Source organism: Dasypus novemcinctus, chromosome 3 (assembly GCF_030445035.2).
Source record: "Dasypus novemcinctus isolate mDasNov1 chromosome 3, mDasNov1.1.hap2, whole genome shotgun sequence".
NCBI lineage: Eukaryota > Metazoa > Chordata > Mammalia > Cingulata > Dasypodidae > Dasypus > Dasypus novemcinctus.
Window position 1 is genome coordinate 147,345,079 of NC_080675.1, and position 22,050 is coordinate 147,367,128.

A 22,050-nucleotide genomic window follows, 5' to 3' on the forward strand; every position below is an offset into this window, starting at 1 on the left:
GCAGCACCATTCTTGGGCAGGCTGCACTTTTTTCGCACTAGGCGGTTCTCCTTACGGGGTGCCCTCCTTGCACGTGGGGCTTCCCTACGCGGGGACACCCCTGCGTGGCATGGCATTCTTTGCGCTCATCAGCACTGTGCATGGGCCAGCTCCACACAGGTCAAGGAGGCCCGGGGTTTGAACTGCGGACCTCCCATGTGGTAGGCGGACGCCCTAACCACTGGGCCAAGTCCACTTCCCAAATAATGCTTTCAATGTAACTTTTCTGTAATCTAAAACTTCTTCAAAAGTAAAGTTTATATGAAAAAAATAGGAAATAATGGCTGAAAACTTCCCAATTTTGATGAAAAACATTGACTTACACATTGAAGAATCGCAATGTACTCCAAATAGTATAAAGTCAAAGAAATCCAAACTAGATAACTAATAAACCCAATTTTGAAAGCCCAGAACAAAGAGAGTGTCATGAAAGCAGCAAGAGAGAAGTGACTCATTACATATAAGGAATCTTCAACAAGACAAACACCTGATTTCTCATCAAAACAATGGAGGCCATAAAGTGGTGAGATGACTGAAAAGAACAGTTCTGGGGTGGATGTGGCTCAAGTGACTGAGTGCCTGCTTCCCACATGAGAAGTCCCAGGTTCAGTTCCTGGTGCACCTAAACAACAACAAGCAAAACAAAACAAAAAAACAACTCAGGGGAGCTGATGTGGTTCACTGGTTGAGCACCAGCTTCCCACATACCAGGCCCTGGGTTCAATCCCCAGCCCCCAATACCTAAAAAAATAAAATAAAAATATACCAAAAAACAAACAAAAAACCATCAAACAAGAAAATTCCACATCTGGCAAAGCTATCCTTCAGGAATGAAGGAGAGTGAAATGGATGTGGTTCAAGTGATTGAGCTTCTGCCTACCACATGGGATGTCCTGGTTTGGTTCCCAGTGCCTCCTAGAGAAGATGAGCAAGACAGCGAGCCAACGTGGTGGGCTGGCATGGTGAGCTGATGCAACAAGAGACACACAGAGGAATACATGAGAGACACAACAAAGCAGGGAGCAGAGGTGGCTCAAACAATTAGGTGCCTCTCTCCCACATTGAAGGACCCAGGTTTGGTTCCTGATGCTTCCTAAAAAAAGACCAGCACATAACAAACAGACAGCAAATGCAAATAACAAGCAGGTGGGAAGAAAGAAAGAAATAAAATAAATCTTAAAAAAAAAAAAGAATGAAGGAGAAATTAAGGCATTTTCAGATTTAAAAAAGCTGAGGAAGTTCAGTGCCAGTAAAACTGTCCTATAAGAAATGATAAAGGGAGTTGTTCAAGTTTAAATTAAAGGACACAAAACAATAATCTGAGCTTAAATGAAGAAATAAAGATCACTGGTAAAGGTAACTACAAAGGTAAATATAAAAAACAGAAAAAATGTATTTTTGGTTTGTAACAATTTTTTTCTCCTCTCTGAGTTAAAAGACACAAAGGAATAATTATGCTTGTGTTGATGGACACACAATGCATAAAGATATAATTTGTATGATAATTATGAAGGAAGGGGGAGGGAATGGTGGTATGGAGGAGCAAAGTTTTGTATCTAATTGAAGTAAAGCAGGTATTAATTGGAAGTAGATTGTTACAAATTTAGATGTTAATTGCAATACCCAGGGCAACACTAAGAAAACAACTAAAAAATATAAAGTAAAAAACAACAATAGAACTAAACGACACAATGGAAAATAGCTATTTAACACAAGTACAGCAGTAATGGAATACTGGAGGAATAAAAAAATGAAAGACATATAGAAAAAATAGAAAATTACACAAATCCTGATTTATCAGTAATTACATTAAATATAAGTCAATTAAACTCTCCCATTAAAAGGCAATTATTGGGAAATGGATGTGGCTCAAGCAATTGGGCTCCTGTCTGCTATATAGGAGGTCCAGGGTTTGAGGACCAGGCCTCCTGGTGAAGACATGCTGGCCCAAACAGCAAACTGGCCCAGGAGGAGTGCTGGCCCATGTGGGACTGCTACTCTGTGTGGGAATGCCGCCCACATGGGAGTGCTGGCCGACGCAGAGAGCTGGCGTAGCAAGATGATGCAACAAGAGACACAGAGAAGAGACAATAAGAGACGTAGCAGAACAGGGAGCTGAGGTGGCGCAAGAGAATGATCGCCTCTCTCCCACTCCAGAAGGTCCCAGGATCAGTTCCCGGAGCTACCTAATGAGAATACAAGTAGACACAGGAAGAACACAAAGTGAATGGACACAGAGAGCAGACAACGGGGGAGAGAAATAAACAAGTTTTTAAAAAAGACAAGTAATGGAGACTGATTTTAAAAAAACACAATTCAGTGATATGCTGTTACAAGAGACATACTTTAGATTAAAAAACACAAATAGGTGGAGCAGATGTGGTTCGAGTGGTTGAGCTCCTGCCTCCCACAGGGGAGGTCCTGGGTTTGGTTCCTGGTGCCCCCTGAAAAAACAAACATGAAGCAAAGCATACAGAAAAACCAACTCAGGGAAGCTGATGTGGCTCAATGGTTGTGCGCCAGCTTCCCATATATGAAGTCCTGGATTTAATTATAACCCCAGTCTCTGATACCTAAAAAAAAAAAAAAAAAGCATCAAAAGTGAAAAGATGGACAAAGATACACCATGCAAACAAAAACTAAAAGAAAGGTGGAGTCATTTTACTAATCTCGAATAGACTTAAGACAAGTGTTGTTAGTAGAGGCAAATAAAGATATTTTTAAATGAGAAAAGTGTCAACCAATACAGATTTATAAAGGCCAACTTTATCTCAGCCCAAATAAGAACGGTCCTGAAGGCGATTATTGCACAGAAGCTCCCTGTGGGGTCAGCTGCAGCTGTTACAAGGCCTGACTCGCAGCTTCCCCTTCCCTTCACCAACTCCTGCTCCCCCTACTCCCTGTCATGGGAATTGATCCCACAGTGACTTCTAAAAAGCATTTTGCTTGTTAAATTTTGTCTAAAAGGCAACTTCCTAGGAGAACGAGTCTGCACATTCCATTCTTTCCTCTCGTCTACTGAAACTCTAATTAGATATGACAGATCTCACTCTATTTCCATGTCTCTTTCTCTGTTTCACAGTTCAACTCCTTGACAGTCTTTTACGCATTCTGGTTAATTTTCTAAAAGATATCACTTTAGATTAGCTCACTAATTTTTCTTTTTGTTGATTTTACATTTTTTATTCTAGTAAAATATAAATATGATAAAAATAATTTTAACCATTTTTAAATGCTCAATTCAGTGACTTTAAGTACATTGACAATAGTGTGCTACTTCCGCCACTGTCTATTGCCAGAACATTTTTACCATCCTAAACAGAAACTCATACCCATTAAGCAATAACACGCCATTCCCCTTTGCCCTAGCTCCTCATAACCACTAATTTGTTTTCTGTCTCTATGAATTTGCTTATTCTATGTATTCAATATTTTTGTCATTTTGTGTGACTTATTTCACTCAATGTGATTCATCAAGATACATCCGTTCTGTAGCATGTATCAGAACTTCATTCCTTTATAAGGCTGAATATTCCATAATATATATATATATACCACATTTTGTTTATCCATTCATCTGCTGCATGGACATTTTGGTTGCTTCCACCTTTTTCCTATTGTTGAGTAAAGTTGCTGTGAACATTGATGTACAAATGGCAGAGTCCCTGCTTTCAATTCTTTGGGGATATACATCTAGGAGTGAAATTGTTGAGCTATGTAGTAATTATATGTTCAACTTCTGAGGAATCATCAAAATGTTCTCCAAGGTGTTTGCAACATTTCACTTTTCCACCAATATAGATACAAGTGTTCCTATCATGTCACATTCTTGCCAACACTTGTTATTTTCTGTTTTCTTAATAATAGCCATCCTAATGGATGTGAAATGGTATCTCATTTTGATTTGCATTTCTTTCATGGCTAATGTTGAACATCTTTTCATATGCTTATTGGGTATTTGTATATCTTCTTTGGAGAAATGTTTTCAGTATGTCTCATGGATTCTTTACTCTTCTGTCCTCCTTTACCACCTTCTTTTTTATGTTACATAGATATTTTTCAGCATGCAATTTAGAATCTTCGGTGATTTTTATTTTTATCCCTTTAAAAGTTATTCTCTTACTGATTTTCCTAGGATTTACAATAAGCATGTTAATTTATCAAAATTTACTTCAGATTTATTCTAATTGAATTCAACTAAAATAGAGAATTTTTTCTAATATAGCTGCATTCCCTCTCCACTCCTTTGTGCTATTATTTTCATTCAGATTATGTCTATATATATATAATACCTCCAAAAAAACTATGTTATAATTATAGCTTTATACCATTTCATGTCTTTTAAATAACTTAAGAGAGAAAAGGGGAAATATATTATTGAGTCTTTCATTTTCATTTGTTCCTATGAATTTGAGTTACCTGTTGGTGTCACCTCCTTGCACCAATATAGCTCCTTTCTCTCTCCCCAACTTTGTACTGCTATTGTCACATATATTGCAAATTATATATTATATGCCCAATAATATGAAATTACCCTTTCAATCAGTTGAGAGAAAAATATATTTATCCTATCTTCTATAATTATCTAAATAAAATCCATGCCAGGGCTCTTTCTTTCTTTATGTGGATTCAAGTCACCATCTGGTGTAACTTCCTTTCAGCCTGAAGAGCTTTCTTCAGTGTTTCTTACATGGACTACTTCATCCCACAAAAAGAAACCTGATATCCATTAGCCATCATTCTCCTCCCTCTTTGTCCTGGAATTATCTACTCTATTTTCTGTCTCTATGGATTTGCCTAGTATGAATATTTAATATAAATGGAAGCATGCAGTACGTGGTCTTTTGTGACTGACTTCTTTCACTTAGCATATTTTCAAGGTTCATATTGGTTGTAGCACCTTGTATCAATTTTTAAAAAAGATTTATTTTATTTATTTATCCCCTCCTTGCCGCTTGCTTGCTATCTGCTCTCTGTGTCCATTTGCTGCTCATTCTTCTGTGCCTGCTTGTCTCCCTTTGTTGCATCATCTTGTTGTGCCAGGTCTCCGTGGGCACAGGCCATCAGCTCTCTGCAGGCGCGGGCCAGATTGCCTTTACAAGGGGGCCCTGGGATGCGAACTCAGAGCCTCCCATATGCTAGATAGGAGTCCAATCTATTGAACCACATCTGCCTCCCACCTTGTATCAATTTTGGTTTTAAAAAAATTTCAGGCCATGTGAGTGGTTGCATATAAAATTTGAATTTCCCTGTATTTCTAATGCACTGAATCTTTTTACCATTACGAATTCATATATATTTATCTTAGTAATGTTTTCTCCTTAAGAAATATTTTTATATTAATATGGCTGTATCAGTTTTCTTTGGCTTACTGATTTGATGGTAGATGTTTTTCTGTCCTTTTTCTGCCCATTTTTTTTTTTACATGTGTCTCTTGTTAACAGCACATGAATAGTTTTTCCTCTATCCAACATGACAATGCTTATCTTTTGATTGAATGGAATTTTCACTTAATTACTAACATTTTTGGGCTTAAATCTATTATACTCTATTACTATTTGCTTTCTATTTTTCCTGTTTGTTCTATGTTCCTTTTATGTTTCTTTGTTACCTGCTTATAGAAACTTCTAAAAAGTCATTATTCCATAACACTTTGCTATTAAATTGAAAGTTATACACTTTTTACTGTTCTTTTATTGGTCACCCTAATAACTACTATATATGTCTCTGGCTTATTATAGTATAATTTAATTTTATTAGTACTTTTATTCTTTTTCTTGGCTACTGAAAGCATTTAAGAATACTCCATTCCCCACCCCAACCGTTTTATCATTGTTGTCAACTATTATAATTATTACCATATTTAAAATACCAAAAGAATCATTATCATTGTTTTATACAGAAAATATTCAATTAAAATTTCCTAATATTTACCATTTTATTGCTCTTCATATCTTTCAACTGCTCCAAACTTCCATTTAGAATAAATTTCTATCTGTAGTATTTCCTCTAGTGTAGGTCTATTGGTGGTAAAATCAAGGTTTTTTGTTTGTTCATTTGTTTTCTTAACAAACAGTTTTATTTTGCCTTCATTCTTGGATGTAGAATTCTATGTTGGTATAATATTTTCTTTCACCACACTGAAGGCACTATTCCATTGCCTCCTATCTTCCATAGTTCCAGGTGAGGAATCATCTGTCAGCCTAATTTTTGCTCCTAGGAAGATGTGTTTTTCTTTTGCTGCTGTTTTTCTTTTGCTGCTCTCTCATTTTGTTTTTGTGTTGTTGTTTTTTTGTGTTGTTTTCCTATTTTTATGCTTATGTGTGGATGTATCTTAATTTATTCTGCTTGATTTTGTAGGACTTTTTGATTCTTAAAATGATGTCTTTTTATTGGTTTTGGAAAATTCTTTGCCATTATCTTTTCAAATATTTTTTCTGCTCTATTATTTCTTCTTCTGGGACTCCAGTTACACATACAATTACTTTCTTACTCCACATTTTAAGCAATTCATCCTCTCCTCTGGCTTCCTATTTTATGGATTCTTTGTGCTTAAATTTGTATTTTATTCTGAATTATTTTCTTAATTTCTTCTTCAACTGCATTCATTCTGATAGTGAAGCTTTCCATTATGTTCCTATTTTTGTATTGTATTTTTAATCCAGAATTTTTCATTCTTTTTCAAATACACTGTGAATTTTTATATTTTCCACCTCTCCATCAAAATATTCAGCCTCATCTTTAGTCCCAAGAACAGAGCAATCATTGTTATTTTAATGTATGTGTCTGGTAAGTCAAATATCTAGAGTACCATTTTAGCCCATTTCTGTTGTCTATTGTTTCTGCTTCATGTTATCTTGTCTCTTTGAGTGCCTCATTATTTCTGATTATATGATAGTTATTGTGGTTGAAAAATACTTGTTTTAGAAATAAATAGAGGTCTAGCAGGATGTTTTTGTTTCCACAATAGACTTATATCTGTTATGGAAGAAATCTAATGGTTCTAGTAATTTGGGATCACCTTAAATCAATTTTAGTTATTTAAGTGAGTTAAAGCTGAGCTGCAAGGACTGGTCTATTTCCAATCCACCTTTAATTCTATTGCCTGGTCTTTTGAGGTTTCAAATCAAAGAGTAGAGAATTGTTCAGTCTTTCTTGTGGGCCCAGGACTCCAAATATTTTCAAAGTAATTTATTTTTAATTCTGGTAAATTTTACATAAACTAAAAATAATTTAACCATTTTAAGTGGCAATTTTTTGGCATTAAGTACTTTGATAATACATAAAACTTTCACCACTATTTCTATGCTATTTTTATCATCCTAAATTAATACTCATATTCACTTAGCAATAACTCTCCATTCCTGCCTTCTGCCCCCTGACAACCACTATTCTGTATTTTGCCTCTTTGAATTTGCTTACTTTAAGTATTTCATATAAGAGAAATCATACAATATTTGTTCTTTTTTGTCTGGCTTACTTCACTCAACATGATGTCCTCTTTTTACAACAAAATAATAGGTTCCTTCTACCTTTTGGCTATTGTGAATAATGCTGCAATGAACTTTGGTGTGCAAGCATCTGCCTGAGTTCCTACTTTTGAGTATTTTGGGTGTATATGTAGGTGTGGAATTACTGGGTCATATGGCAATTCTATGTTTAATTTTCTGAGCAACTTTTAAACTGTTTTCCACAATGGCTGCATCATTTTCTATCTCCATCAATAATGTATGAGATTTCCTTTTTCTCTGCATCCCACCAATGCTTGTTATTTCCAGTGTTTAAAATAAAAGCCATCATAGTGAGTGTGAAGTAGTATCTCATTATAGTTTTTTTTTTAAACTCATGGTTATGCTTGTTTGTTTTGTTTTATTTTTCTCCCCACTCCCCCTGCCTGCTGTTTTTGCTGTCTGTGTCCATTCACTGTGTGATCTTCTGTGTCCGTTTCTCCTTTTTGTTTTCTCTTCATTTTCTCCTCTGGGATTCATTGGGATTTGATTCTGAGGACCTCTGTGTGATCTTCTGTGTCTGTTTCTCCTTTTTGTTTTCTCTTCATTTTCTCCTCTGGGATTCATCGGGATTTGATTCTGAGGACCTCTGATGTGGAGAGAGGTTCCCTGTCACTTGTGTTACCTCAGTTCCTGGTTGCTGATGCATCTTGTCTTGACTCTTGCTGCATCGGCATGCCTTTTTTTTTTTTTTTACTGGGAGGCGCTGGGGATCAAACCTAGGTCCTTTGTTGTCTTTAGGAGGCATTGGGAACCCAACCTAGGACCTCCCATGTGGGAGGCGGGCATTCAACTGCTTGAGCCACATCTGCTCCCTTCATTGTAAGTTCAATTTGCATTTCTCTAATGGCTAATGGTGTGGAACATCTTTTCATATGCTCATTGGCCATTTGAATATCTTCTTTGGACAAATGTCTATTCAAATCCTTAGCCCATATTGTAATTAGGTTGTTTGTCTTTTTGTTGTTAAGTTGTGGATTTCTTTATATATTCTGGATATTAAACCTTCATCAGCTATATGGTTTCAAAGTATTTTCTTCCTTTCTATAGGTTGTCTTTTCATTTTCTTGGTAATGTCCTTCAATGCACAAAAGTTTTTAATTTTGATGAAGTCCCTTTTATCTATTTTTTTCTTTTGTTTCTTGTGCTTTTTGTATAAAGTCTAAAAATCCAGTACCTACTATAATGTCCTGAAGGTATTTCCCTATGTTTTCTTGTAAAAGTTTTCCTGTATTAGCTTTTATATTTAGGCCATTGATACATTTTAAATTAATTTTTATATTTAGTATGAGGAAAGGGTCCACATTTATTCTTTTTTTTTTTTTCTTTTTTGTACCAACGTTTAACACCCAAATTCTCCTCTGGTTCCCAGCTCCCTGAACCCTAAGGGAATTCTCTGCCATACTGAATCTTAACCCATTCAACCCCAGGCTCACCAGCTAGATGAGGTTCACTTTTTTCCAGATTGCATGCATTGCAATTTGGAATTGAACCTTCAAGTCCAATTGTCTTATTTTACTATTGTCCATTCACTTACAAAGGACAATAGCATATAAACTACAAGCATGAAGACTGAGGGTAAGCATAATTCTGACCAGCTAGGAGCTGCTGGTGCAGGCCACTAGAACTCGACAGAGCCCCAATCAGCACATTTATTCTTTTGCATATGGATTTCCAATTGTCCCAGCACCTTTTGTTCAAAATATTACTCTTTCCCCATTAAATGAACTTAGTACCCTTGTAAAAAATAAGCAGGTTATAGATGTGTGGATTAGCTCTGGGCTTTCAATTCTATTCCATTGGACTATACATCTATCCTTACAATAGTACCACACTGGTTTAATTACTGCAGCTTTGTAGAGAGTGTGTTCCCTTTCAGGATTGTTTTGGCTATTTGGGTACCCTTGCAATTCCACATAAATTTGAGGATCAGCTTTTCCACTTATGCAAAAATTCTTCTAGAATTTTGATAGGGATTGCATTGCATTTGTATATTATTTTAGACAGTATTGACATCTTTCTTTTATTTCTCTCCCTTTCCCAACGCCCCCCCCCCCCCCCCGGTTGTCTGCTCTCTGTGTCCATTCGCTGTGTGTCCACTTGTATTCTTGTCAGTGGCATCCAGGATCTGTGTCTCTTTTGGTTACGTCATCTTGCTGTGTCAGCTCTCCATGTGTGCAGCGCCATTCCTGGGCAGGCTGCACTTCTTTTGTGCTGGGCGGCTCTCCTTAAGGGGCACACTCCTTGTGTGTGGGGGTCCCCAATGCGGAGGACACCCCTGCGTGGCACGGCACTCCTTGCATGCATCAGCACTGCGCATGTTCCAGATCATCCCATGGGGCAGGAAGCACCTGGGTTTGAACCTTGAACTTCCCATGTGGTAGACAGACGCCCTATCCTTTGGGCAAATCTGCTTCCCAGTATTGACATCTTAACAATATTAAGTCTACCAACCCATGAACATGGAATGGTTTTTCCATTTAATTAGGTCTTCTTTAATTTATTTCAGCAATGTTCTGTAGTTTTCTGTGTACAGGTATGCCACCTCCTTGGTTATATTTATTTGTAGGTGTTTTATTTTTTTAGATGCTACTGTAATCAGGATTGTTTTCTTGATTTCCTTTTCAGATTGTTCATTACTGTTGTAAAGAACCCAATGGGCTTCTGCATGTTTATGCTGATTCCTGCAACTTTGCTGAATTAGTTATTCTCGTAGCTTCTTGTGGATTCTTTGGGATTTTCTATATATAAGGTCATTTCAACTGCAAGTAGGAATAATTTGACTTCTGCATTTCTAATTTGGATGACTTTCATTTCTTTCCATTGCTTGATTGCTCTGGATAGAACTTCCAGTACGATGCTGAATAACAGTGGTATCCTTGTCTTGTTCTGAATTTTAGGGGAAAACTTTCAGTCTTTCACCATTGAGTTTAATATTTGCTATATGTTTTCATAAATGCCTTTTATCATGTTAAAAAAAGTTCCATTCTTTTTTTTTAAAGACTTTATTCCATTCTCTTTTTTAAAGATTTATTTATTTCTTCCCTTCCCATTGTTTTGTGCTCACTGTCTGCTTCTGTGTCCATTCACTATGTGTTCTCCTGTGTCTGCTTGTCTTCTCTTTAGGTGGCACTGGGAACTGATCCTGGGACCTTCTGGAGTGGGAGAGAGGTGCTCAATCATTAGTGCCATCTCAGCTCCCTGGTCTGCTGCGTCTCTTATTGTCTCTCCTCGGTGTCTCTTTTTGTTGTGTCATCTTGCTGCATCATTTCTCCGTGCAGGCCAGCACTCCATGTGGACCAACACTCTGCATGGGCCAGCTCTCTGCTCAGGTCAGCTTGCCACACGGGCCAGCTTGCCTTCACCAGGAAGCCCTGGGAATCGAATTCTGGACCTCCTATACGGTAGTCAGGAGCCCAACTGCTTGAGCCACATCTTCTTCTCCCTTCTATTCTTAGTGTTCTGAGTGATTTTTTTTTTTTAATATCATGAACCGATGTTGGATTTTGTCATCCATTTTTTTCTGCCTCAGTTGAGATGGTTGTGGGTTCTTTTCCTTCATTCTATTAATGTGGTATATTATATTGATTTTCTTACGCTGAATCATTCTTACTATCCTGGAAAAAATCCCACTTGCTCATGGCCCATAATCCTTTTATTTATTTTTCAATATTTATTTTATTTTCATTTATTTCTCCTCACCCCCTTATTCTTTGCACTTGCTGTGTCTGCTCATCTTCCTTGTTTCTTTTAGGAGAGCAGGGAGCCAAACCAGCAACATCCCATGTGGTAGGCAGGAGCCCACTCACCTGAACCACATCTGCTTCCCCATAATCTTTTAATATACAATTGGCTTTGGCTTGCAGGACTCCAAATTTTAACACCCAGTCCTATGAGGCTGTCAAAAGAGCTTCTTAGGCTGTTTCCTCTGCCAGAGGAACCACGGGGCCACCATATTTGCCCCTTCCCCCCTTCACTCACTTGCAATCACACCTGGGTGCGGGAGGCAGGTGGCCTGGGCCCCAATAGCCCTCCATGGACACCCTCGGCACAGGGCTCTGAGATCCCCGTGTCGCTACCCAGCCCGGTCCAGTGTGCCATGCTGAGGGACTGCAAAACAGGACAAGACTCCAGACTTACTCCTCCAATCCCCAGCCCAGATGCCCAACAGTTCCAGCTTGCCCACCTCCCCAGGCCTCCCACCTACAACTTCCTGGCCCTTCCAACTACCCACCCCCTTTGGGGTGCAGGCCTGATGTGAAAGGCAAAGCACTGAGGTGGGCACCATGGGTGTTGTGTCCTAGGGTGTGGGTGGTGGGGGATGGGTGATCTGTGGGAACGTGGTGGGGAGGGCAGTGTGTCCACCCTAATCTCTTGCTCTGCTAGAAGGCATTCTGGATGAAATTGAAGTGAATGTAACATAAGTCAGGCAAGTTGAGTGAAGGTCAGATGAAGAGGAGAACAGGGCCAGGTCCCCAGATGGAAAGCAAAAACAAAGAACAACCAATGTTTCCTGAAAACCAGCATGCCAGTGTATATCTGTAGTTAGCTGTACAAAGACTAGCAGTGTGTTGTGTGTGGGGACAAGGCAGCTGATTATTATTACTGTTGCATTCCTTGTTAGGGCTGCCAGGGTTTCTTTTGCTGCACATTCTATCCCACCTTCTCCTGCAAATATATAGCCGTTGTGTCATCAACAAGATCATTTGTAGTCAGTGCCAGCTGTGCCACTTCATGAAGTGCATTGCTGTGGGCATGATCGTGGACTTGGTTCTGGATGACTCAAAGTGGAAGGAATAAGTACAAGTTGATTGAACAAAACCAGGAGGGGTAGGAAGAGATGATCAAATCACTGCAGCTGCAACAAGAGCCCACTCCCAAAGAATGGGATATGATCCACATTTCTTTGGAGGCCCATTGCAGTACCAAGGACCAGGGCAGCCTTTTGAAGCTGAGGTGGATCATCTCCAAGCCCAATAGAGGTAAGATGGATCTAGAGGCCTTCAGTGGCTTTACCAAGATTATCACTCTGGCCAAAAAACTTTCCATATTCTCCAAATCGCCTTGTGAAGACCAGATTATCCTGATTATCCAGGTTATCATGGAGATCATGTCCCTGTGGACAGAGGTCTGTTATGACCCCAAGACCAACCCTCTGACACTGAGTGGGGAGATGGCAGGCAAGCAGGAGCAGCTTGAGAATGGCAGCGTTAGGCATAATCCCTGACTCCAGTCTTTGAACTGGGCAAGTCACCCCCTGATTTTAACCTGAATGACATGAAAGTGGTTTTGCTGCAGGCTGTGCTGCTAATGTCAACAAACTGCTTGGGCCTGCTGTATGTGGACAAGATCTAGTACTTGCAGGTGGTTGAACACTAGGTCATCCACCTAAATACATCATCTGCCACTTTTGGCCAAGCTGCTGATGAAAGAGAGAAGTGCAGAGTTCAATTCTGTATAAAAGACTGTAGCAGAAGGTTGGATGGGTGGGTCACTGCTTGTCCACCCAGGACAGCAGCTTCTCGGAATGCATGTTGTTCAGGGTTCATAGGTCTGGAGGCTTGAGCTGTAGGTAAGTGAAGTGGAAAATCTCCAAGGGCTGGTTCCTCAGCACAAGAGCTAGAAAGGCTTGCAGTAGTGTCTCCCCAAGTTGCTCCTTTGAAACGGAGTTCTTTACGCCCAAGACCTGAGGAGGAACCAGAGGTCTCCAAGGATCCATAGGACCATGCAGCCTCTCCCTCATGTCCCTGAGAGATCCCATAGGGAATAAGGCAGAGGGTGACTCCTTCCCCCAGGCCTCTGCTGTGAGACCAGGAGGTGCCTGAGAGTTGGGAGAATGGGCTTAGCAGGGCTGGTCACCTCCCATCACACAAGGCAAACTTCCTTCTCTGAACAGGTCAAACATGTCCATGCTCCCTTGCTTTTTGCCCTGTGTTCTCTTTGCCTGGGATGCCATTCCCCCTTTCTCTATCTGGCAAAATTTTGTCTTCTGAGGCCCCACTCCTTTCCCAGTGATAACAGGCAGAAATAGTTGTCTGTGCCTCCAAAGCCCTTGGTTCATGCTTCTACTGTGACACTTATCTCACTGTTTTATAATTAGTCCAGCATGAGTCTGTCTCCCAAGCTAGACTGTGCCTTAATCACGCCTGAATCCCAAGTGCCCGGCACAGGGCCTGGCATAGAGTACATATTACATGAATGGTGTATTGAGTTTAAAAAGAGAAAGTGCCTCTGAGCATCTCAGTAGTTTTTTGGGGGTATTGGCACGTACACCCAGAGAGGAAATGGCCCCAAATACCAGGCACAATAATTTCTGTCTTTTTTCAGATCTCACTTAATTTTATGTAACATTTTCTTTCCAACACCTTGAAACATTACACATGCATACACACAAATGTATGTCCATGCACAGCTTTTCTAATTGTCTGCAAGGACAACATTGTTCCAAATTATCTTGTCTATCAATATGAGGAAGTAGCATTCTGTGTTTGTTTTTTAAAGATGTATTTATTTCCCCCCTTCCCTTCCTTCCGTCCTGTTTTTGCTGTCTGTGTTGTCTTTTCTTCTCATATTCTCTCCTCTAGGAATCACTGGGACTCAATCCTGGAGACCTCTGATGGGGAGAGAGGTTTCCTGTAAATTGTGCCACCTCAGTTCCTGGTTTCTGCTGTGCTTCACCTTGACTCTCTTTTGATGCACCGTCATCCTGCTATGTGACTCCCTTGCATGGAGCACTGGCTCACCATGCGGGCACTCGTATGGGCATTGGCTTGCCGCACAGGTACGCTTTCTCTTCTTCTTTTTCACCAGGAGGCCCAGGGAACGAACCCAGGTCCTCCCATATGGTAGGCAGAAGCTCTATCACTTGAGCCACATCTGCTTCCCAACATTTTGTTTTTGTTTGTCTGTTTTTTGTTTTTTTTAGGTACTGGGCCTAGAGACTAAACCCAGGACCTCGTAGTGTATGGGAAGCCGGTGTTCAACCACTGGGCTACACTGGCTCCCCCAAGTTGATTTGCCTGTGTGTTTTGTTTTGTTTTTAGGAGGTACCAGGGATCAAATCCAGGAAGTTGCACATGGGAAGAAGGCACTCAACCACTTGAGTTACATCCACTCCCTAGTAACATTCATTTTTGAAATCCTCTTTTTCATCAATTCATTCATTCATTCATTCATTTTTACTCATATTTGTGTAAGTTGGATTTTCTTCAACCAGCTATTCACACAGAGTTTGGGTACTTTGGAGTTTTTAGGTTTTTCTTCTCATTTCATTTAAGATGTTGTTTTTTAAAAAAGATTTGTTTATTTTCCCCTTCCCCTCCCCCTGCCCTGCTGTTTTTGCTGTCTGTGTCAATCCACTGTGTGATCTTCTGTGTCTATTTCTTTTTGTCTTCTCTAGGATTCGCCAGGATTTGATCCTAGGGAACTGTGATGTGGAGACAGGTTCCCTGTCAGCTGCACCACCACAGTTCCTGGTTTCTACTGCACTTTACCTTGACTCTCCCCTTCGTCTCTCTTTTGTTGCACCATCATTTTGCTGCATGACTCACTTGCGTGAGCACTGGCTCACCACGCAGGCACTGATGACCACACGGGCACTGGCTCACTGCACAGACACTCTTTCTCTTCTTCTTTTCCACCGGGAGGTCCCAGGGATAGAAGCTGGGACCTCCCATATGGTAGGCAGAAGCCCTATCATTTGAGCCACATCCACTTCTGTTAAGATGTTGTTTGTGTTTTCTTGTTTTAAAATTCTCCTTTTTACTCTGTATGGTTTCCAGAAGTTAGAAGATTCACAACCACGATTCTGCCATGTTCCTACAAGAACTGTGAGTCTCTCCTTTAATTTGTAATGCTTCCTTTGTATATTTTGAAGTTTCAGTAAATGTGTAAATGTGTAAGGCTCTCTCTGGGTTCTATATTCCTTTCTATAGTTTGCTTGTCTATTCCTGCACAAATACCAAACTGTCTTGACAATTATAGCTTTACAATGATTTGACATCTGGCATTGCCTAATTATATTCAAAATACACCACAGAAACACGATCAATCAAAAAAGATGCTGACCATAAATCATATGTTTGTATGTGTGTGTTTAAAGGTGTGGCCAAAGATTTATCTAAGTGTAAATTAGATCTCTCAGAAGTGTGTACTGGCTGAACATCACCTCTAATCTATATTACAAATTTTTCTCTTCTTGAAAACTGTCATTCTTGGCCTTTTATTTTCTTGCATAGACTTTAAAATCAGCTTCAAGTTCCAGAATTTAAAAAGAAAATTTGGGTTTTGATTGGAATCACACTGAATCTACAGATCAATTTGAAATCCTTATAATCAGTCTTTTCTTCCATTACATGTTATATCTCTCCATCTGGGTCTTGTATATGGCTTTCCAAAAGTTTAATCATTTTCTCTATATAAATTTCTTTAGTCTCTTATAAGGTTTATTCCTAAGATCATATCATTGTCTATTCTTGGATTCTTCAGTTACATGAGCCAATAAATTTTATTTGCTTAAGGCTGCTTTTTCAGTTGTTTCCTTGCAACTAGAGGAGTGCTGACTAATACAAGTAGAGTGCCAGGAAATGATAATAGAGAGCTCAAACATAGTCTGCTAAATGAATTGGACAATGGGGAGATTTTGAAAAATTAAAAGGGGAAAACTGACATAACCTTATTTTCAGCTTATAAAGGTGACTCGGGCATACTGGGGGGAAGGTGTTTCAGTTAGGATCTTATTCTAAATTCAGGGAGATGTGATGAGCCTAAGTAAGATAGTGGCTATATATGGAGTGTAGGAAATGGATCTAAGAGATATTGATATAGAGTGGACCTAATTTGGGAATAGATTAGAATGCAATTATGATAGATAGGAAGGAGATAAAGATGCTTTCCAGATTTCAGCTCACATCTACTGCAACCATGATATAGGAGTGGAGTGGGGATCTAGGAAGATGGTGAATTCTGCTTGGGACATGAGCTTCAAGTATGTGATGGACATGCAAGTGGTATCTAACAGATATTGGTTATGTGAGTTTGGAGCTCAGATGAGACATATGTAAGCAGACCCAAAGATTTGTCTGAGTGTAAGATCACTCAGAAGAAACTACAGACAAGGACAGAGGACAGACCCTTAAAAACATGGTTATGGGATGGGGGTTAGCTGGAGGAGGCAGTGATTGAGGCTGAGAAAGAATGATAAAAGATGTAGGAGAAAACTCAGGAAAGAATGGTTGAGAGAAGTCTGGGAAGAAAGAACTTCAAAGAGGGAATGATCAAAATCAAAATATGAGGCAAGGTCAAGTAGTATTTCTTATTGAGAAATGTTCCTTGACTTGGCAACATGCAGGTGATTGCTGGCCTTGTAGTCTTCATGAGGACTAAAGCCAAATTGCAAGATCCTGATGACTGAATGGGAAGTGGAGAAAGGGAGACAAATCTGCAGTGTTTTCAGATTGAGAAAAGGAGGACTGAAAGGTTTTAATTTTGTTTAAAGATAGAGGAGATTGTGCCTATGTATGTGCTGAGGGTAAGAAGCCCAAGGGGTAATGAATGAGTGGAGCAAGATCCCAGAGCAAGTGGCAGGAAATGGGCTCCAGAGCCTAGACGTGGCTGAGTTCCCAGCATTGTCTGTGTGTCCGGGTGCATGTGTGTCTACACGGTGTCAAGTGCACGAAGGCATCCAGTGCAGTATGGGGCTGTGGCCACAGCCTGGGTGCAGTGTGGGGTGGTTGATGACTGGGTGCAGTATAGGGTAGAGTTAAATAGTTGAGTTTGGAGCCATATTCCCTGAGTACAAATCTGGACTCATTCTAGCTGTGTAACCATAAACAAATCAAGTAAGCTTTCTATGTCTCTTTCCTTATATGTCAAACGAGGACGATATTGATACTTACCCTCACTGATTGAGGTGAGGATTAAAGAAGTTAATATTAAGTGCTTACTTTTCTTACTTTGCTGACTGACAGAGCAAGCACTAAAAAATGAATAGGTGCTTTTATTCCCTGAGCTGGATCTCCATATATATCTTTATTCAAATTTCTGGCTTAAGTGAGTCTAGATAACATCCCCATAGTTTTCTCTGAATTTCTTTATTGAAATATCCTCTTTCATAATAGATTATCCAGATAGCCAGCAAAATGCTCCGTCTTATCCACACCATCAGTTGCACACCAGCAGAGCCCAGGGACAGCACCCTTCCTACTTCTCGTTTACCTGCCTCCCTCTCACACACCCTCCTTTTTGAATGACTTCCTAAACATCCTTTCTGATTTGAGTGATCACAGGTATCAGATACTCCAGAGGAAATGAGATTTAAAATAAATCCTGGAGGGAAGCAGATTTGGCTCAAGTGATAGGGCATCTGCCTACCACATGGGAGGTCCAGGCTTCAAACTCAGGACCTCCTGCCAGCCCACATGAAGTGCTGATGCGCGCAATGAATGCCGTGCCATGCAGGGATGTCCCCCATGTAGGGGAGCCGCACACACAAGGAGTGCACCCTGTAAGGAGAGCCGCCCCACATGAAAAAAGCATAGCCTGCCCAGGAGTGGTGCCACACACATGGAGAGCTGATACATCAAGATGATGCAACAAAAAGAGACACAGGTTCTTGGTGCCGCTGGCAAGAATACAAGCGGACACAGAACAACACACACAGCGAATGGACACAGAGAGCAGACAACTGGGGAGGGCGGGGTTGGCAGGAAAGAGGAGAGAAATAAATAAAAAATAAATCTTAAAAAAAAAAATTCCTGCAAAGTGGTTACTTTGGAGAAAGGCAGAGAAAGGGATTGGCAAGGAGGCATATGTTTCAAATCTCAAAAAAGCTAATAAATAAATAAATGAGTAAAAGAACCTGAGGCAAATATGGGCTATAAAGGTATGATAAAGCAGGGTGGTGATTATATTTCATTTTCTGAACTTTTTTGTTTGAAACATTTGAAATCATTAAAAAAAATAGAGTACTTACTGGGGAGGAAAAGATGTAACATGGATGTGGTTAAAGCACGCTAACTATTGTGAAAATAAATTAAGGTTTATGGACACTTTAATAAAAATTGAAATTTAATTGGAAAAAAACACAGGACATACACACACTCCCCCAAAAACGACTATTTCTGAAAGGACTTTAAAAAATATTCATAAAGATGTATATTATATACATATGTATATTATATACATAAAGATGTATATTATATATATGTTATATATGGCTATAGTGAATAATTATGAAATAATTGAGAAAAATTCAGTTAAATATATCACTAAAATTAGTGGTTATATATTTATGACATTTTATAACAGCTGATATGAAAGGATACTAATTTTCAACCTTTCAGAATTTAAATAAAGGAAAAATATAGAATGATTTGAATACTTCTTATTTTCTTAATGAAAAAAAGTTTATGACACACACTAGTCCTTCTCCGTATTGATTCATCTTGCAGAAGACACTGAGAAAAGCTATAAAAATATAAATTTGGAGGACTAGTAACCTTGCCACAGAGTTAATAAAAATTAAACTGTCAATATCCATATAATCCTTGTCTTACCCTTTCTGCTTCCCTCATGCCCTTGCTGTTCTAGAAGTCTAGGTCCAGTGACTAATGCCACATCACTAGCACTGGGGTGGCATCTTTACTCCAGAGTCCTTTGCTAAGTAATCCCTACTTTAATCCAGAGGTGCCCCTGAGACCACTAGCAACATCATTTATCAGATTCCATGGAGGGGGATACCTGGTGAGTGGCCTCAACTCCTCCTGAGTAGGAGGAGGTCAGATGCCCCTCCCAACCCTCATTCATCCCTTTACTTTTATTCTCATTAGCCCTGCTTTGCGTCTTTAGCGGACTCATAGAGGCTAGGGGGCTGGGTGAGGACTTTTTTCTAGGCTGACTGGAGCCAGGAAATCAGCTCAGGCTCTACCCTGCCCCCTGGTGGTGCACAGGGAACATGCGCAGCCCAAGTTGCCTTCCGAGAGCAGGGCGGGGCAGTAAGTTATCCCAGGGGAAGGGAGATGAGGTGGGTAAGCAGTGACTCTGTACACTGGGACAGGCTTTGGGTCTTTGCTGCAGGGCATTAGCAGGTCAAGGTAAGACAACGGATATCTTCGGGTAAATGGTCTTGACAGGACTACAGTATTTTTTTTGTGAAAATATTATTAAAGAACATGTTTGTATAAAGAATAAGAAGTCATAGAACCTTATGCTGTATCATAACTGTTTTCATGGTCTCTTTATTCATACAGACTGACAACTTAAGAGTCTGGACTTTTTATAAGCAAGGGAATTTGAATCAGATGCAGCATCTTTGCAGGGTCCTTTTCTAGAACTTCCCTGCAGGCTTCCTGATGACAGCAGCAAAGGGGCTATTTGGTGGGCGCAAGTGGTGAGCCTTAGCTCCAGTGTCTCTCCAGGCCAGAGCTCTCATCTTGGCTAAGCTGGGCTGTGAGAAAATCCTGAGCCCTAGAGGATTCTGCAAATAGAAGGTGTCCATCCTGTAACCACAGAAACAGTGCAAGAAGGCTGGGCTCATCTACTGCTCAACAGGTCCTCAAAGGAAGATGATTGAGGGGCTGATGGATGGTGTTTAAGCAGCAAATTTTACAGATCCCTTCTCAGCCCCACCTCCCCCCCAATTTCCTGTACCCACCAGACTGCAAGCTTTCTGGAAAAAAAAAATGCCTAAGTCCTCTCCACTGTCCTCCCAACCCAGGACCAGGCAAAAACACTTAGCAGATAAAGGCCAGAGGAGGCCACATATAATCAGGCCACAGTCCACTACTGCCCCAGTCTCTGGGCAACGTTATTACTTCTGCATAAGAAGTCACAAGGGGGTGGTCTGAACCCACAGTTAGACCGATCCTCCTAGAATGGAGGCGGGGGAGAAGTGGGGGAGGGTAGTCACTGGCACAAAAGCCCTCTTCCAGAGCCACATGCCCACTCCCTAGTCCTAGGGGATTTGCTCTCAGCTATGCCACCAATTCCTTCAGATGTTTTGGGCTGAAAACTGGGGAGGAGGCAGGGGATAGGTAGAAGTTGCCTGCATTATTGGGAACTGCTCAGAGCCTCTGAGGACCAAGGCCTTCAAATTCAACAGCTATAAAAAATATGCTCAATACTATTTAATAATGTTGGCATAAAACTGAAATAACAAGAAACCCAAAGGAAAAAAACCCTGGAGGAGGGAAGTGCCTGTGCGTATGCAAAAGAAAGGGCGTGCCTGGGTTGGGTCTCCAGCCACTGTCACCAGCCAGAACACCTTGGGGCCTCTATAATGTCTTCTTATGTATAAAGAATGTTTGGAGGGAAGCGGATGTAGTTCAAGTGGTACAGTGCCTTCTTCCTACAAGGGAAGTCCTGGGTTCAGTTCCTGTGCCTCCTTTAAAAAAACAAAAAAACCAACTCAGGGAAGTGATGCGGCTCAGTGGCTGAACACAGGTTTCCCACATATGAGGTCCTGGGTTCAATCCCCAGGCTTTGGTACCTCAAAAAAAGACAAGAATCCTTGGAGGTCTGAGGTTGAAGGTAAGTGGCCAGGCTGAGGATGGCTGTACATCTAGGCTGGGTGGGGACAGGAAGGAGGAATAGTATAACTCACAGGCTAAGCAGGGCAGCACAAACACTACAGGTCCATTCCCAGCCCTCAATTTACAGGATCCCTCAGGGCACAGACCTGTGCCCAACCCGGCTGGGCCCCAGTGAGCTCTATCACTCTCAGGAACAGGCCAGTCTTTGCTGTTTGTTTGTTTGTTTTTTTGACAAAGATAATCCACGTTCATTATAAGAAAAATGCCACATCACTCTTTATTATATGCCAGCGCCAGCACCAGCCACCTTCTCTCCAGGCACAGGGGCACATGGGCAAGGGGCTCCATCCCCCGGCCAGGATGCAGTGGAAGCCTGGCCCCACTACTGCTGTCCTAGGGCCAGCACCCTCCTCGGAGCCTGGGACTGCTTGCTCAGGTCTCTTCAAACTCCTGTTCACAGTAGCCTGTATAGAGGGGCTGAGCCCGGATACCTCGCCTGCAAAAGGACACAAGTAAACAGAGCAAGTAAGCCCCTCAAAAGGAGGTCCATCTCAGATCCCAGCAACCCCTTCTCTGCCACAACCAACAGTCAGTCTCTCCTTTCCTTCTTTCAGCAGATCTCAACCTTCAACTGTACATCAAAATTAATTGTGAATCTCACTTCCAGAAACCCTAGAGGGAGCTGGGGGTAGGGAGGAGTGTTAGCATTCTGGACAGGTATCTGGTACCCCAGGTGATTTTGACGCAGATCAACTTATGAATTTTGAGGAACTCCCTATTTCTATCCTGCCTCCTTTTGTATCTCAGCCCCAAATAACTCATACCTTTAGAAAACAGGTAGATGCCTGATGGGTGTCTTTCCTGGCTCTAAAATGTTGTAATTACAGCATGTGTGCTAAAGGGAAGGGGAGAATCTCAGCACTATCCAGTTTATGCACTGGGCCTGGACATGAAATCTGTCCTTAGGTCTTAGA

The 22,050-nt window shown here is 40.7% G+C and overlaps 1 protein-coding gene and 1 pseudogene across 2 annotated transcripts in view; one reads left to right on the forward strand and one right to left on the reverse strand.

Moving 5' to 3' along the window:
* The first annotated feature begins 9,112 nt into the window (after positions 1-9,112).
* LOC101437430 (thyroid hormone receptor alpha pseudogene) lies at positions 9,113-12,902 on the forward strand (annotated as a pseudogene).
* An 8,425-nt stretch (positions 12,903-21,327) lies between these two features.
* HEXA (hexosaminidase subunit alpha) overlaps positions 21,328-22,050 on the reverse strand; it is a 41,314-nt gene continuing 40,591 nt past the window's right edge. For both annotated transcript variants that reach the window (XM_004463730.4, XM_071214285.1), the window contains exon 14: positions 21,328-21,572. In XM_004463730.4, coding sequence (XP_004463787.1) covers positions 21,509-21,572 — 64 coding nt within the window. In that variant the 3' untranslated portion in view covers positions 21,328-21,508. The remainder of the gene's footprint in view (positions 21,573-22,050) is intronic.